The sequence below is a fragment of the Polypterus senegalus genome, chromosome 14 (genome assembly GCF_016835505.1).
Source record: "Polypterus senegalus isolate Bchr_013 chromosome 14, ASM1683550v1, whole genome shotgun sequence".
NCBI lineage: Eukaryota > Metazoa > Chordata > Cladistia > Polypteriformes > Polypteridae > Polypterus > Polypterus senegalus.
Window position 1 is genome coordinate 72,581,042 of NC_053167.1, and position 15,170 is coordinate 72,596,211.

General features: G+C 39.1%; 1 protein-coding gene across 1 annotated transcript in view; it reads left to right on the forward strand.

The window, feature by feature from the left end:
• Positions 1–15,170, forward strand: part of tgfbr3 (transforming growth factor, beta receptor III) — a 252,101-nt gene that overhangs the window by 183,862 nt on the left and 53,069 nt on the right. Inside the window, exons 8-10 of the mRNA XM_039735891.1 lie at positions 6,714–6,903; positions 9,236–9,540; positions 13,740–13,889. Of these exons, the coding sequence (XP_039591825.1) occupies positions 6,714–6,903; positions 9,236–9,540; positions 13,740–13,889 (645 nt within the window). The remainder of the gene's footprint in view (positions 1–6,713; positions 6,904–9,235; positions 9,541–13,739; positions 13,890–15,170) is intronic.

Below are 15,170 nucleotides of genomic sequence, written 5' to 3' on the forward strand. Positions count from 1 at the left end.
ACAACTGAGGTTAAAGCACAATGAAGTAAGCACCATAGCAAACTGTTTTACATGCTACATACAGCTATTCGCATCCGCGACAAACATGTGTCTTCTTAGATGCTCCTGCAGGAACACGGAAGACGTTTTCCTGCCCACCAACACTCCTTGTTCACCAGCCGGCGTCTACCCTCACTCTCTAGGCATTCACACTGCCTGCCCATTTGCCTGGACGCAAAAACTTACTGACCACCCAGTTAGTCCCTTTCGTCTGTGGTAAGAGTCCACATGCACATCTGAGCCACGCGGCGTTTGTTATGCCGCGGGTTTACTATTGTGTTGTATTTTGCTCTCTCCAGAGTTCCATCTTTTCATTCACTTACTGTTGTATTCTCACACCAACCCGTTTTAGACATCCGTGTCTTTCCAGAAGTGTTTACCATTCAATAAATAATTATGCATGAGATTGACCGTGTGTCTACCTAGCGCAGAGAGGCGTGGGTAAGCCGTTGAACCCCATTCGGGCTACAAACCGTGGAATTCCTACTAAGTACGACTCATACGCTCCCACTGGTTGCGTCCCAACCTTTTGTACACTCCCCCCTCCCACCTCACTACTACCGTGGTCGGGTGTCTTGGTGGATTATATATAGAAAAGCAGCCAAAACCACACAGAGCAATGAAAAGTCTACGTCAGTCATAGGTACATCTAGACTGTGTAAAGACGACGACTCAAGTGACGAGTTGGAGGTGGGCACATGAGCGGGCAGTGCATACTGAACGAGAAATCAGCAGACTAGCATGACGGACGGAGCTGAATGGATGTCCTTCTACTCTCCTCCCGTTCCACACTCCGCGCCGTGCACCCCCATCCCTCCGTCTGGCAGGAGAAGGCACGAGGACGGTCCACCAGTTTTCAGTCACGGACGATTGTGTGTTGGTTCGTTCTGTGCATTGTTACAATGTTGCTTTTGTTGCTGGTTTATTACATTACCGATTTTTCAAATGTTAATTTTCTCCCTGTGCTTAAAAATCATTAAAAAACCGGCCTGATTATGCGGCGTATGGTACGCCTCTTGTTGGCTAGTATACCATGTTTGTGAAGAAATAACTTTGATTTCTAAAATGCCTAAAATGTTCCTTTAACTCAAAGTCTGCCTAAAAAAGACATATTGATTTAGTAGTAAATAAACAGGTTCTAATGAAATATTTGGTTAAAACAAATACCTTCAGCCACTGTGGACATCCAAGGTCGGGGCTAAGTACCCCTGATACACAAATAATTTAACAGTTGTGACAGATAGGGGGCGCTATCGCTCCCTTGAACCCTCAGACGATACATCAGACACCAGATAAAAGTCCAATAGTTGACTTTATTAATTAACAACAGTGCACAAAGCACTCTTCTCTCCACAATACTCATAAATCAAATACACTATAATTAATAATGCAATCCTCCAGCTCTCCCAGACGCGTTGCCACCCTTCCACCCAGATCAGCTCCTCGTCTGGGGATTTCCCACAGTCCTTTATAGTCCTAGACCCGGAAGTGTTTCCCATCCTTCAGTCCATGTGACTCCTTAACACTTCTGGGTCAGATAAAAAGTCCTTTTCTTCATCCTGGATGTACGTCACTTCCGCTGTCGCTTTGCCTACGACGTACTTCCGGGTTAAAGAGCACATGTGACTCTCTGGGCCTCCCTGCAGCGTCCTCTGTTGGCCCCTGTGGTATCCATCAAGGCTGAAGAGGAAAACACCATTGTCCATGATTCCTTGCTGGTATCCGGGGCACCTCCATGCTGCAGGGAGAGCTCCATCTCCATCCCATCAGGGATGAATGGCCGGCCATATTCCACACAGTATGTAACCTTTCTGTTTCAAATGCTGCAATGTATTCTATGTGTTCATCTTTTTTCTGGCTCAACCTTATCCAGTATAGGATTTCTGCAGCTCAGATACAGTCGTTAATGTATGTAAATCTTCATTACACTGCTTCAGTCTATCCCAGGGGATTGTTTTTCTGCTCTTTAAACCATTTCCAAAACACCCCACCAAACTTCATAGAAGCTGTCTGCAATATTGGAGAATCCCTTTGAGACATGTGGAAAAAGAAGAAAGAAATTCCCAGCATAGATTAGATATCCCATTGACTGTACCAGGTCAGTAAATCTAGTGGAACTTTTGTCACTTTAAGGAAGCAATCTGATCCATCTCATACATCCACACAAGTTTTAAAAGGCAAGTTTCCCACTGGGCCTCACATTTACTGGTTTACAGTTTTTGGTTTCACTTTTGCTTGCTGGAGGTTTTTTTTTTAACCTTTAAATAAGATTTTTATAACCTTAACAAGAATAGGGATGTCAAATATCATTCTTCAAGAATATTAAAATCCTATATGTTTTTTTCATTGTTACAGAAACATTTTTATATAGATCTCTTAAAAGTGTTTGTTGTGGACATGTGCAGAATCTTCTCAGTCTAACTAAATCTTTAACGCAATTAAGTAATGAGTTGTTCCTTAATGAAATCCAGAAGTCATTCAAGCCGTCTAGGTAGGAGATGATTAGTTAGTGTTGTGGTGGATTCACAAGATGTGTGTTGAGTTTCTAAGTGCCCATTAAATGTTTTGCAACATTAAGGTAAACGCGCATACAAGGTACAGTTTTCATCCTGGCAAACGCATTTTATGTTTCACTACTGCATTGTATCTTACCCTTGAATAGTTTTGCTTCATTTTATGTATTAATTAATACATTTTCACAAGGTTCAGGCTTTATTTCATGTCTTTCACCTGACACTCTAAAAGTGGGAGAATGTTCATTTGTATTTTTCGCAACACATTTAATTTTTTTTTTGCTAAATCAAGTGACCCTTCATAAGTGGCCGTTTTTGGATCTGAATTTATAGGTCCGTGTGGTGGGATATTGGGTGTAAAGTCTTGTTTATTATGAATAAGTTCTTCTTAAGTTTGCATATGCTGGATTTATGTCCAAGTGTCTGTTGATGGCGTTCTCATTTGATAACCAGGATTCATCCAGCTCTCTGGCACTTTTGTTATTTGCTTTAAATTTTACTTGTACATCGTCCCAATTAAATGTAAGTCCTGTTGATTTAGTATGCGTAAAGATCAATAATAGTGAATTTGTTCTTCTGACGGCGTTGCGGTGTTCCTATACGTGTTGCAATTCTTTTTGAAGTTTGTCCAATGTATACTGCTGAGCATGAACTGCATGGAATGCTGTACACTGCGTTTCGTGTTTCTGCTGTCGATTTCTTGTTTAAAGCATTAAAGAGGACCATGCGCAGATTGTTCATGGGTTTGTGTGCTATTCTGACACCTGACTTGGCCAGGATGCGTGCTGCACCTTCAGACACATTGTGGTGATAAGGGAGTAAGTGTCAGGTGGGGTGGGGGTTCTGATTCAAGTCAATTGTTTGGGGTGTTTTTTGGCGTCTTCTGTGTAGGCTTCGATTAATGAATGTTTTTGAGTATCCGTTTGAAGTGAAAAGGTGGAAGAGGTAGCGTCTCTCTTTCATTTTTGTTTCCTTCGTATTACAATGGGTGTGGACTCTCAGTTTTAACACAGCTTCGTTTATGAGATACCGGTTGGTTGCTGGCGAAGTGTAATATCTTGTCTGCGTAGCATTCTTTACGGTAAACACTAGTGGTCAGGGTGGCGTCATTATTTCTTTCAATGTAGATGTCCAGGAAGCTGATGTGTATATGAAAACACAATACAGGCTGTAATTAATTTGTAATTGCCACCGTTTTAAAAATGCGAACATCAGTAGCAAAGTATAGTCATCTTTCTAAGGGCGCCTTTCTGTAGTGAATGCAGGTGCAGGCACAGTGGTACCTACATTGTTTTTACAATTGGAGAGCAGACACTCTGCGACACTTCACTGCTCACTCAAGAAGCTCGACATGCATCCTCAACATCTGCAAATGCAACTTTTTTCCTTCAGCAGTCTGCATTAGTTCTTCTGCTGACTATCAGTTAACATCAGGTGAAGAGGAGAGGTTGACTTGACTTCACTTCAGATATACAGATGAAACACACCAAGAATGTTTATTTACGCATTCAGCAAAGGTCCTGCAATTCATATGGTTTACCAGATACTGCACTGGCCACGAAACTATTCCAGTGAGATTTGTAAGTGTTTTTAACAATTCTTTACATAGTTCAGTCCAAGATAATCTACATTACCTAACAGCTGCATTTATCCACTGTGGCCAAAACTGGCATAAAGAATTAGTTAATATGTTGAAAGCTTTGAAGCCTTATTCGAACTCTTTGTTAAAGCCGATCTGAATGGTTGCTCTTTAGTATCAAATACTAATTTCATCATTCTTAACAGTTCCCACAGTTTTGCCACTGATGAAGGGACTGTCCGTGTGGGAAAAATTCATAATCCGGTTATCATTCCTCGGGTGCATGTTTCCTTCAACCCTGAACGGCTGTCAGAGTGAGTGCCAACCATGACGGTGCGGTTCTTCAGCTGTGTTTGGTCAGCTGCCATGTCACGGAATTAATTCAGTCTGGCCAGTAATGTTGGAAGGGGAACAGTGAGTTGCAAGGAGAAGGCAGCAATCTCAGCCAGGCATATCTTATATTTCAGCTGAAAAATGTACATGAACAGAACAAGGAATGTCAGTTTGATCTTTCAGAATTGGCAGAATTCATGGTTAGAGATGTTCCTGGTTACGACGTGAAGAATGGGTGTATACTTGAAAAGTTAATTCCAACTTCTCAAAGCAGAAGTGAGTGTAGCTCATTAGCTAGTCTGTCAGAGCAGTAAATCCAAGCAAGTATGAGTTAAGTTCTCTTTTTTTCTGAAAGAGTTGGCACTATCATATAGAACACCTTACTTGAGCAGACTAAACAGTTATGTGTGCAGACAACACACATTTTTACTAAAAAAATTAAATGTGACCCTTTAAGGGGATGGAATGTGTGAGCAGAGCAGGCCTAGATCTAGACTTACCCAAATAAGTGCGCATTCATTTATGTTCAGTTTTCAGTATTTCTTTATGCATTTCTAACAGTGTTTTAGACTGTTTTATATTCTGGTAAGAAACCTGATTAACTCTCAACCGATGTGGTGTCTTTTGTTTGGCTAAACCACTTCGCTTTCCTTTTCAGTGTAACATCCTCATCTGGGTTTTTGCTACAGTGAACATAATGTTTTGTTTGAGCTCTTTTAATTCTTAATTCTTAGTGATATTATCGATTAACTTATGTAATATAATGCACCGTTTTTTTAGAAGAAATTTTAGTTTAAGGAATTTAACAACTTTGCCAGCAATAAAACAACATAAAAAAGTATAAATGTGGTAGAAATGTTTGAATCACAAAATATTTTGCCATTATACTGTATATCAGAAATTTTATTATTCAGAGCAGTAGTGTTTTTTCGGATGGATTCTAATTTTTAATTAAGCTTATATTTCAGATTTCACTTATTGTACACACACAACATGATTTTCCTTTTAGTTCAATTTGCAAAAGGTGTATACAGTATGCTGTGATCTGTAACATTCTGCAGAGCTCTAACAGGAGTTCTGTCATTAAAAAGCACTTAACTCTTACGTGATTCTTGTAGCGTCTGTTTGGATTCCAGAATATCTTAAAGAAAATGTATTTACAATTTTTAAGATAAGCTGGTAGGAATGAGGAGGTGAAGGATAAAGTGTAGGTAAATGCTGAGTTTATATAAATTAAAATTATCTTTTACATTTTTCTTACTGTCATAATGTGATTTATTTTTGTGCTGTGGTTCTTTCACAACCTAGACAACAAAGCTCAAACACGTTTCACTCCATAGAAGGTTCACACCTGTGTGTATGGGAAAACGTGCTTTTGAGTGCAATAATGCATATACTGTGTATAATTTAATTTCAGTGACCCCCTTTCTGTGTGCGGATGATAGAAGTATAAAGCAAATAACATTTTTTAAACCACTCTGAGCCCCATCACAGTGATATGGATAGGCGCCTTAGAATATCATTATTGTGCTCCGGATTCCCTGCATGATGCAGATGTTGAAATATTGCAGGAAACTGCAGAAGTACGAATGTAGAGTAACAACAACCCCCTGCCCAAAGACACACACCTTAGTCCCTACTAAGGGACTGTCCTCTGTGGGCTCTGTTTCACCCTGGCAAGTAGATTGAGAAATCGATAATTGTTATACCTTTGGCTTAGTGGTCTCATGTCTGGTATTTCACCTGCACGTCTTAATGGACACTCTGATATGTCTGCAGGTTCTAAACTTGAGTTATGATATATGTCATGAACATAACTGCCTATTTGAATAGGAAAACTTGTGCTTTCATGTGCTTGCAAAAATCTTGATAAGAATTCAATTTATGTTAATTTTATTTATTAATGTACTCTATGTGACAGTAAAATCAAGGATTAAGTTAAACTGGATATGTAATGTGATTAATAGAGCTCATTAGGAGACTTGCTTATACTGTAAGTCAGAAGATAATTCCACTACAAGTAGATGGAGTAAACTTTTTTGTGGTTGTAGATCTAACAGACAACACAGAAAATTCTCAAAACTGCATTTTCATTCTGTGCAGAGCTAGAAATCTGCTCTTGTTTGTCTAGCATTAAGCACACAATGAATTTGACATTTGCGGAAACCTCTTTTCTTATGACAAACATTTTCCCAATATCTAGTGATGACAATGCAACTCTCCATTTTGTTTTGTTGGGTTATGTGAAGACTTCTGATGGCTGTGGGCAAAGTAGTGACACTTCATCATTTCAAGTGCTGAAAACTAAAAAGGTGAAAAATCTGCCATCAACTGCCGAGCACCTGATCCACTGGGCCAGAACAAACCACTATAGTCCAGTTACCTCCTACACCAACTCTCCGGTTGCAAATCATTTTCAAGTGAGGCTGTCAAAAGATGGTAAGTATCATTTACAGAGAAATGCCTTGGCAATTTATTATGGCCCAGGACAGTTGATGTGGTACAGCTGTTGTTGCCAAAATATTCCTGAAGCTCACTAGGAGCAAGTTGGGTGAATTATTTTACTAATTTGGAGAAGACGTGTGTGTGGATATTTGTGTTATGTTATGAGTTTGAATAAACACAGTCAAAAATGTGTTTGCAGATATTTGCCTTTTTTTGTGGTTCATGTATTTATTTCTTTTTACATTAGTCACCATATACTTTTTACACCTTTATGCTTATTTTAAAATTTTTGGAACTTTTCAGTCTGAATGTGAATTTGATGTTTCTTGTTAATCGTTAAATTTTATGAAAGTTGAGACATTTTTTATGTGTTTTGACTTATATACTGTATTATCAAAAAATGTCATTGTCACAGAGTGTTCTGCCTAAAAGGAAGATCTAGAATTTAGAAACTTAGAAAGCTTTATAAACATTAAAGACATGCCTATGGAGGTTTAGGATAAAATAGGCCATGCAGATCCCACCCGTTTGTGGCACACATTAGACAGACAGATAGATAAACGTAAAAATATATATTATATATATTAGGACTAATAAACAGCAAGTTAGATTGTCTGACAAGGGGAACAAAGGGAAATATACACATAAACTGTACATATAATTATATACAATATGTATTTTTAAGGATTATGTATGAATATACACTGTTCGTTATGTTACAATTTTTGTTCTTATGATTGACTGCTCAGTAACCTTAACGACTTGTGGAAAAAGACTATCCCTGAATCTACTGGTGTACATGCCAATGGTCTACAGTACCCTTTGCCATAAGGAAGACACGAGAAAAGTGGCTGTGCAGAATGCCAAAGATCTTTCATTGCATGGTTTGCCTTTCCGTGACAGCGAGCGTTGTACTGTATATGGTATCCTAAGACTAGGTCAGATTTGAATGGCCCAATACAAATGATAGCTAAAGATCAGGTACAGTGTGAGCCTGAACATACTGAACAATAGTCCCAGATTCTCAGTGAACCCTGGGCATAGGCCTCAAATGCATGCCCATCACAGATGAGCTGGATTATAGCTGATGGTTTAATTCAAAGGTTAATGAAAAACAATGACAGAGAGGAAGATGGACAGGTGAGTGAGGTTTACGAGTCTGAGATGAAAACTGTTCATTACCACCCAGCGCTACTTTAGGAGTATCGTTTTATGTTGTGGGGTCTTACTTGCTCTGTCTATGTATCGTTTTATCGCCATTGATTTTTTTGGTTTGTTATTATTGTTTGAGGTGGTTGACAGAATGGAGTGTCTTTAAAACAGTGGTAATAATATAATGCTTTTCTGTCCTACATGGTAGCCCAAATACAATCCCTTAAACTATAATTAAAGATCCCATGCAAAAAAAGAGAATTGCATTCTGATGCCCATTTGAAGATGGCGTTTTTGCCATTCCAACAACACAGTCACTAAGCTGTGTGAAGACCTGAGGCTGGCCTGCACAAAAAGCGTTTGTAACTAAGTTTAGAATGCGGAGACTGGAGCAGTCATGAAGGTCCTCTTTTTACCTTACAAATTATTTACAGCTCTTTTGATGTCTGGAGGTATGTGGGCTCTGTAGGTAGAGCTGCTGCCTCCCGAATTTGACTGCCACGCCTGGACATTTGTCAGTGAGGAGATTGCACCACTCCCCAGTGTCGGCGTGGTCTTTCTTCCAGGTGCCCTGGCTTTCCTCTCACGTCCCCAAAGATGTGCAGATTAGGTTCACTTGCCATTCCCGTTTCATTGTTTAGCTCTTTGTAGATTTTCTGTATGAATATTTGGCACACAGAATAACAGAGAACTGCTGCTTAGAGTGTTGAAAGGCAAAATAAGCGATCTGTTAACTAAATTATCATTTGAACAATTTATTTAATTTAGATTGAAAGTCTGATTTCTAAGAATTTCTTAAGCAAGGAAGATGTTATAGCATTATTTAAAGGTCCAAGCAGTGCAGTCATTGAGCTAAAAGCCTGAAAAAATTAAGTGGGTGGAAAATGTGGTGACGTTCTTTTTTCCAACTACTGTATTCTTGTCACAAGCAAATAACATTTAGAAGTGGCTTGTTCTAAGCAAGAAATCTGTGTAATCCTGAACTGTACATAGAATTTGATAGTTATAAATTCAAGAATTACCAAGAAAATTGAATATTTGAGTCTTTTGTGTTTTTGCTTAAGGAGAAAAAAGGATGATGCTTGTTGCTTCCTCTTGTTTGTGGTAGTGACTCTTAATTATGGGCATGTTCAGTTTCACTTAAATAAATGATTTCTTTCTCTTTTACTTGCAGAAGACATTGAAAGCTATTCAGTTCCACCTATGCTAAAAGTACTTCAAAACAGCAGACAGCAATTTGGGCCAATACATCAGGACGGTTTTCCTTTTGGCATTCCACATCCCCTAGACAGGGACGATGAGGATGGTCGTGACATCTTGCATTCACTGTTTAGTCTACTGCCATTTGGAAAAGATCACAGCCCACTTTCTGAAGACGTGAAGGAGCCTGAAGAAGCTCAAGGCAGTCTGAATGTTGGAATGACAGTGAAATGTGAGCCAGACAGAATGCTTGCTGTTGTGGACAAAGAAAGCCTCCAGGTGTGTACTGAAGGTTTTGTTGGCTATTTTCAACTACAGCATATTTCATCTAAATTGTATAGAATCCTCAAATATATATTGCTGATGAATATGCGTTTTGCAGATCATAAGTAATAACTAATGTTTTCTGTGGTTCACTTTGGGTTTCCCAAGGTGACATGATACAGAAAACAGTTTGCCCGTGACACTGTTTTGTTCACATTGGAAATCTGAATTAACACTGGAAATCCCTGTACCATAGACATCTATTTTTATTAAGTTTATAGTTATGTGTCTAGCTCATAAAATAACTCTTTGGAATATTTATATCCACACATTTTGCTGTAAAAGTAGGCATGTCTGACTCACTTATAGGTCTCATGAGTGAAGAAGGAACAATAAACTGGAGCACCTATTAGATGGCCTGCCTTTTTTTGATTCCAAAGAGAAGTAGGCTTAAAATGGGTTACTGATAGCAATATAGGCTTCAGTAGCACTTGTGGCAATGGCAACTACCAGAGAAATCTTTTAGTCAGAAAACTAAGGTGGGAAGCAGTGGGTTAAGAATCAAGAAATGAATACGACTTGATCTGCCATATAAAGCAGACAGGGTAGACTAAATAGGAAGGTATAGTATATGAAAAGTGAACCACAAGATCACTATGTGATTCTGAGTGCTTCAGATGGAAAAAGTGTTTAGATATTATATTAATACTGCTCTGAAGTTGTCAAGCCTGGGATTTGTGTTCAGGGCCCACTCGTGCACTCATGGGTACAACTTGGAATCAGCAGTTAACCTGAACCACATATCTTTGGGATTGTCTGAAGAGAACCAGAGTATTCAGGGGAAAGTCCACATGGACATGGGGAGAAATTGCAACCTTTGTGTCGGATTTGGACCCAGGATGAAGCAGCCTACTGGCTCCATTAGGTACTCGTGGCATTACTACTTAATGCTGCCCCACATTGCCACCCTCAAACTGACCCTGTAACACTTATTGCTCACTTATTGCTTATCAGCTTCTATCATCAAGTTATTTCAGGCTTTTTTTACTTTATCTGCAGGTTGTTATCACAGAATGATTTATCTTGGATTTAAATGATCATGTATTGCATTGCTGCTTTTAATGTGTTCTTGTTTATTTTACATGTCATTTTATTTTGGTGTCCAATATGAAAGGTGCTATATAAAAAAACTTACTGGTGTATCAAATAATTTCTGATCATGGGAATGCATTAGTTGAACTAAATAGGGATATTTTTCCTCTCAGGTTTAAAAGAATGCCTCACATAACTACAAACATACTGTACTTAGAGCGCCTGTGACTATATTCTCAGGTTAAACATGATGATTTTCTACATCATGTCTGACAGTGAAGTAGTTTAAAAAATGAAGGGGTTTCTATCATATACTTGTATGCTACATCTTAGACTAAATCACCAGGCCTGGCTTCATCTGTGGGCCAAGGTATCTGTCGTCCTGGCCTTGTTTTCTGAGATTTGTTTAAAAAAATTATGAAAGTCATATTTTGGTGTTTTTCTTTGTATGAACCCTCCCTTTAAATCAGGCGCTATATAAATAATTATTATTATTATTATTAGTGGATGCTTCTGTTCAGGGTGAGTCCATCTCTAACCTGTAAAGTAGTCATTCCTGCATCTCATGCAAGGTCAAAAACATGGAGTTGGAATGAATCCTTCTCACTGCAGATGACGCTACAAAGACCAGTGGCCAAGATTGTGTTGGTGCCTTTCATGACAACAACCCAAAGCAAAATTAGTAGACACCAGTAGTCAAGGAAGCTATTAAGATGAAGAAAGAGGTCTTTTGTGCATGGTTAGTTGGAGGTTCTCCAAATTTGACAAAACTGTACTAGTAGGTCAGAATGGTGGAAGTGGCTAGAATGAAGCACCATGTACAGTGGGAATTGACTAAAGCCATGCAGACTAAACTTCAGACAACCTTAAAAAGATTCTGGCAAACCTTTCAAGAACTCATTTAGCACAGTTGAGATATCATCCAGCCTGTCTGGAGCAAAGCTGACTTCAATTTCAATACAGTCAGAAGATGAAAGAAGTATATCAAGGTACTTGAAAGTCCTCCATCTTGGAGGTTAGATTACCCAACCATTTGTTAGGTTTGATTATAAAACCTTTGAAGAATCTGGAGTAGAGAAAATGTAATTAACAGAGAAAGCACTGGATTTGATGGTGTTTTCAGAAAGTATGGTGTGTTATCAAAGTTTTACACTACTTGACGTCAATGAAAAAGACTATGCAGTACAACTGAAACCAAGACTTTATTGTAGTAAAATAGTAAATAATTGAACCTTAGATCCACAAGGGAGATGCATATTAAATTCAGGCCCTGAAATAATGGGCCAGCTGTTTGAATTTACACAGGTACTAAAGGAAACAGGCGAGTTTATTATCATGTAGCACATGGGATTTTGTGGAAAGTGCTTCACAGCTATGGTGTTGTGGGGCAGATGCTTCATTTGTTCAGTGGATTTACAGATCGAGCATTGGGCTTCTATATTTGACATTAAGTAGTGTTGGTTCAGCAAAGGGTGTGGAACTCCATGCATGTCTCTTATTTCTCGTGTCCTTGATTTTCATAAATAGAATATTTAGTTACAGGTAAGACTGGAGAGTATCCACTATGGGAGAGTATGGATTGCATTTGTATTGTTCATGGATGATATTGACTGCGATCACTGGAGCAAACTGGAACTTCTTCCAATTTAGTGTAAAATGGCTAGGATGAGAATTAGCAGCACAAAATCATTTGTCATGGATCTCTCAGGAATAAAATTGTTTTGTTCCCTCCAGATAAGAAAGTGAAGGAGAAGCTGCTTTAAGTGAGTACAAGTATGTCATAGTCATATTCACAAGCAATGGTAGAGATGATTATGATTTTGTAGACCTTGTACTAAATCATGGTGATGAGGCAAGAGCTAATCTTTAAGTGTACCCATCAGTCTGCATTGTAATATTTACCTGATAATGACCAAAAGAATGAAAACACAAGTAGGCTTATTGGTGGCCAAGGTGAGATCCCTGTACAAAGTTGATGGACCCTAACACAGTAATAAGGTGAGAAGGTCAGCAGTAATGGGGAACCTCACAACAGAACTACTGGTTTGCCAGACCAGGAGAAGCTAGTTGAAGTGGTGTGTGCATGTATTTAGTGCATTCATGGGTGCTTCCCAAAGAGAGTGTGTTAGGTATGACCCCTGGGAGAAGACCCAGGAACAGAAACAGCACCTGAGGCCTTTTATAATTCGACTGCCCTGGGAGTGCCTGGGAGTTCCTCAAGATAGTCTTCAGAATAGATTTGCTTGGTCCGCTCAGGTCAGCATATTGTCACTGGAACCCTTACCAAGAACAATGTATTGAAAGTTTTATTAAAAGATTTTTGGCCTTCTACAAGGCAGTGGAGTAGTGGAGGGTGCAGCAACAGGAAGTCATTTTTGCAAATATTCAACAAGAAAATTGTGAAATATTGACATGGTCTGATAAGGCGAATGCTCTGCAGAACACTTTGCTGCTGTAAAGTGAGCTTCAGTTCTCAGTAGCTGTGTAAGGAGTATCCAGAACTTGCACTTGAAGAGCTGCAACACGTTACTTCAATACTTGCACAATTATCTCACCCCTTACATTTTCTTGGGCTCCCAACCTTAGTCAGCTGTAGTCGCAAACATAAATAATAAAATGCTATATGAACATTAAAATCAGAACAATAAGTAAGTAATAACACAACTAATACAAGCACAGTTATCTATAACTGTAACCTAAATGATAATAATTGAAATGACCACACACCTAATCTGACTGTTTAGAAGAACAGGTGGCCAATCCTGCCTTACGGTTATAACACATGCACAGAGTGTGCCTTTTTGGGTAAACAAACGAACAACCACCATTGTTCATTTTGACATTTAGTAAATGAAGCCCATTTTTGAAGAAGACCCATTTGCGCTTGTATCATTTAAAATCTCTACAGATAGATATACCTGAAATGTGTTGTGTGTTTAAAAATGTTCCTGGATGATGATGACCTTCTTTGAAGAAATGATTTATAATCATTTTTTATTTTATATAGCACCTTTCATTATCTCAATGAAAGAACAAGTATTTTTGAAATTGGCTAGTAAATGTGTATTTTATTTTGTTCTAGGCTTATATTCATTTATTCAGTCTATTTCTGTCATTCATAGGCTAATGGATACACTGGAGCAGATTTGACTTTGTTAAATTCAACGTGCAAGGCAAAAGAAAACCAAACCCACTACATCTTGGAGGCGCCTTTCAGAGGCTGTGACACAGCCTTTTACCACCACCTTGGCTCATTTGTCTACAAGAATGCAGTAAGTGCCTCCAGCAGACGCAAGGAATTGTTAGTCTTTTGAAAAGTAGGCAGGATTTTTAAAACAGGACCATTTCTGAATATCCTGCTGTTTCCTCTAAGATTCCAAATGCCTTTTTATTTAGTAACATTAATGTGAAGATACGGATGGTGATGACCAGGACATTATGCTTCAAAATGGAAGGCCACTCAGATTCCTACTAAATACATTACCAGCACAACATTGGTACAGTGTTGGGGTCCATGACTCTGCTCTGCTGTCACACCCCAGTTGGCCGCAGACAGCAAGCGGCTGGTTGGCACTGCTTTCTCATGTTCAGCTCATCTTAAGAAAAGAGTCAGCTGGCTAAAGGAGGTCAAGGTCTGAGACTTCAGTCACATGGCCATATGACTTTAGTGGCACTGCAGTTTCTTTATGTATTGCACACAGGATGCATTAAAGGTTTGCTTTTGTCATTTAGCAATTTGGCACAAATTGGAATTGACCCAAATTTTTGTTTATATTTTGCTCTAAGCAAATTTTTATGTTGCATCATATACAGTATATCAAAACATATTTTCATACATTGCCCCGTAAAATTTTGTATTTCTTGTCCATCAGTTCAGAATACATTTCTTTCATTATTGGGCCAGCTTGGTGTGATGAGATCACATACTACCAAAACACAGTTGTTCCCCATCCACTGTCATGCTTGGTGGCATCCCTTTCGTTTGCAAGCATGTCAGCTGATGTGCTGCTTGCTGCTGAATATGCCTAACACTGGAAGCATTATCGCCATTTATTTTTCACAAGTTATACATTTTAATAACTTTTATGATTATTTTGAATAGTGGTCACAACGGCAAGACTACTAACTCTGGGCTTCTCGGATGCAAAGTTAGGTTCTGCCTTTTACATGGAAATTGAAAACGAGGAGGGGCGGCACTGTGGCGCAGTGGGTAGCACTGCTGCCTCGCAGTTAGGAGACCTGGGTTCGCTTCCCAGGTCCTCCCGGCGTGGAATTTGCATGTTCTCCCCGTGTCTACATGGGTTTCTTCTGGGTGCTCCAGTTTACTCCCACAGTCCAAAGGCAGGCAGGTTAAGTGCATTATCGATCCTAAATTGTCCCTAGTGTGTGTGTGTGTGTGCCCTGCGGTGGGCTGGCACCCTGACTGGGATTTGTTCCTGTCTTGCTGGCTGGGATTGCCTCAGCAGACCCCTATGACCCTGTGTTAGGATATAGTGGGTTGGATACTGACTGACTGAAAAGGAGAATGAGCAAATGAAGGAGAAAGAAGAACT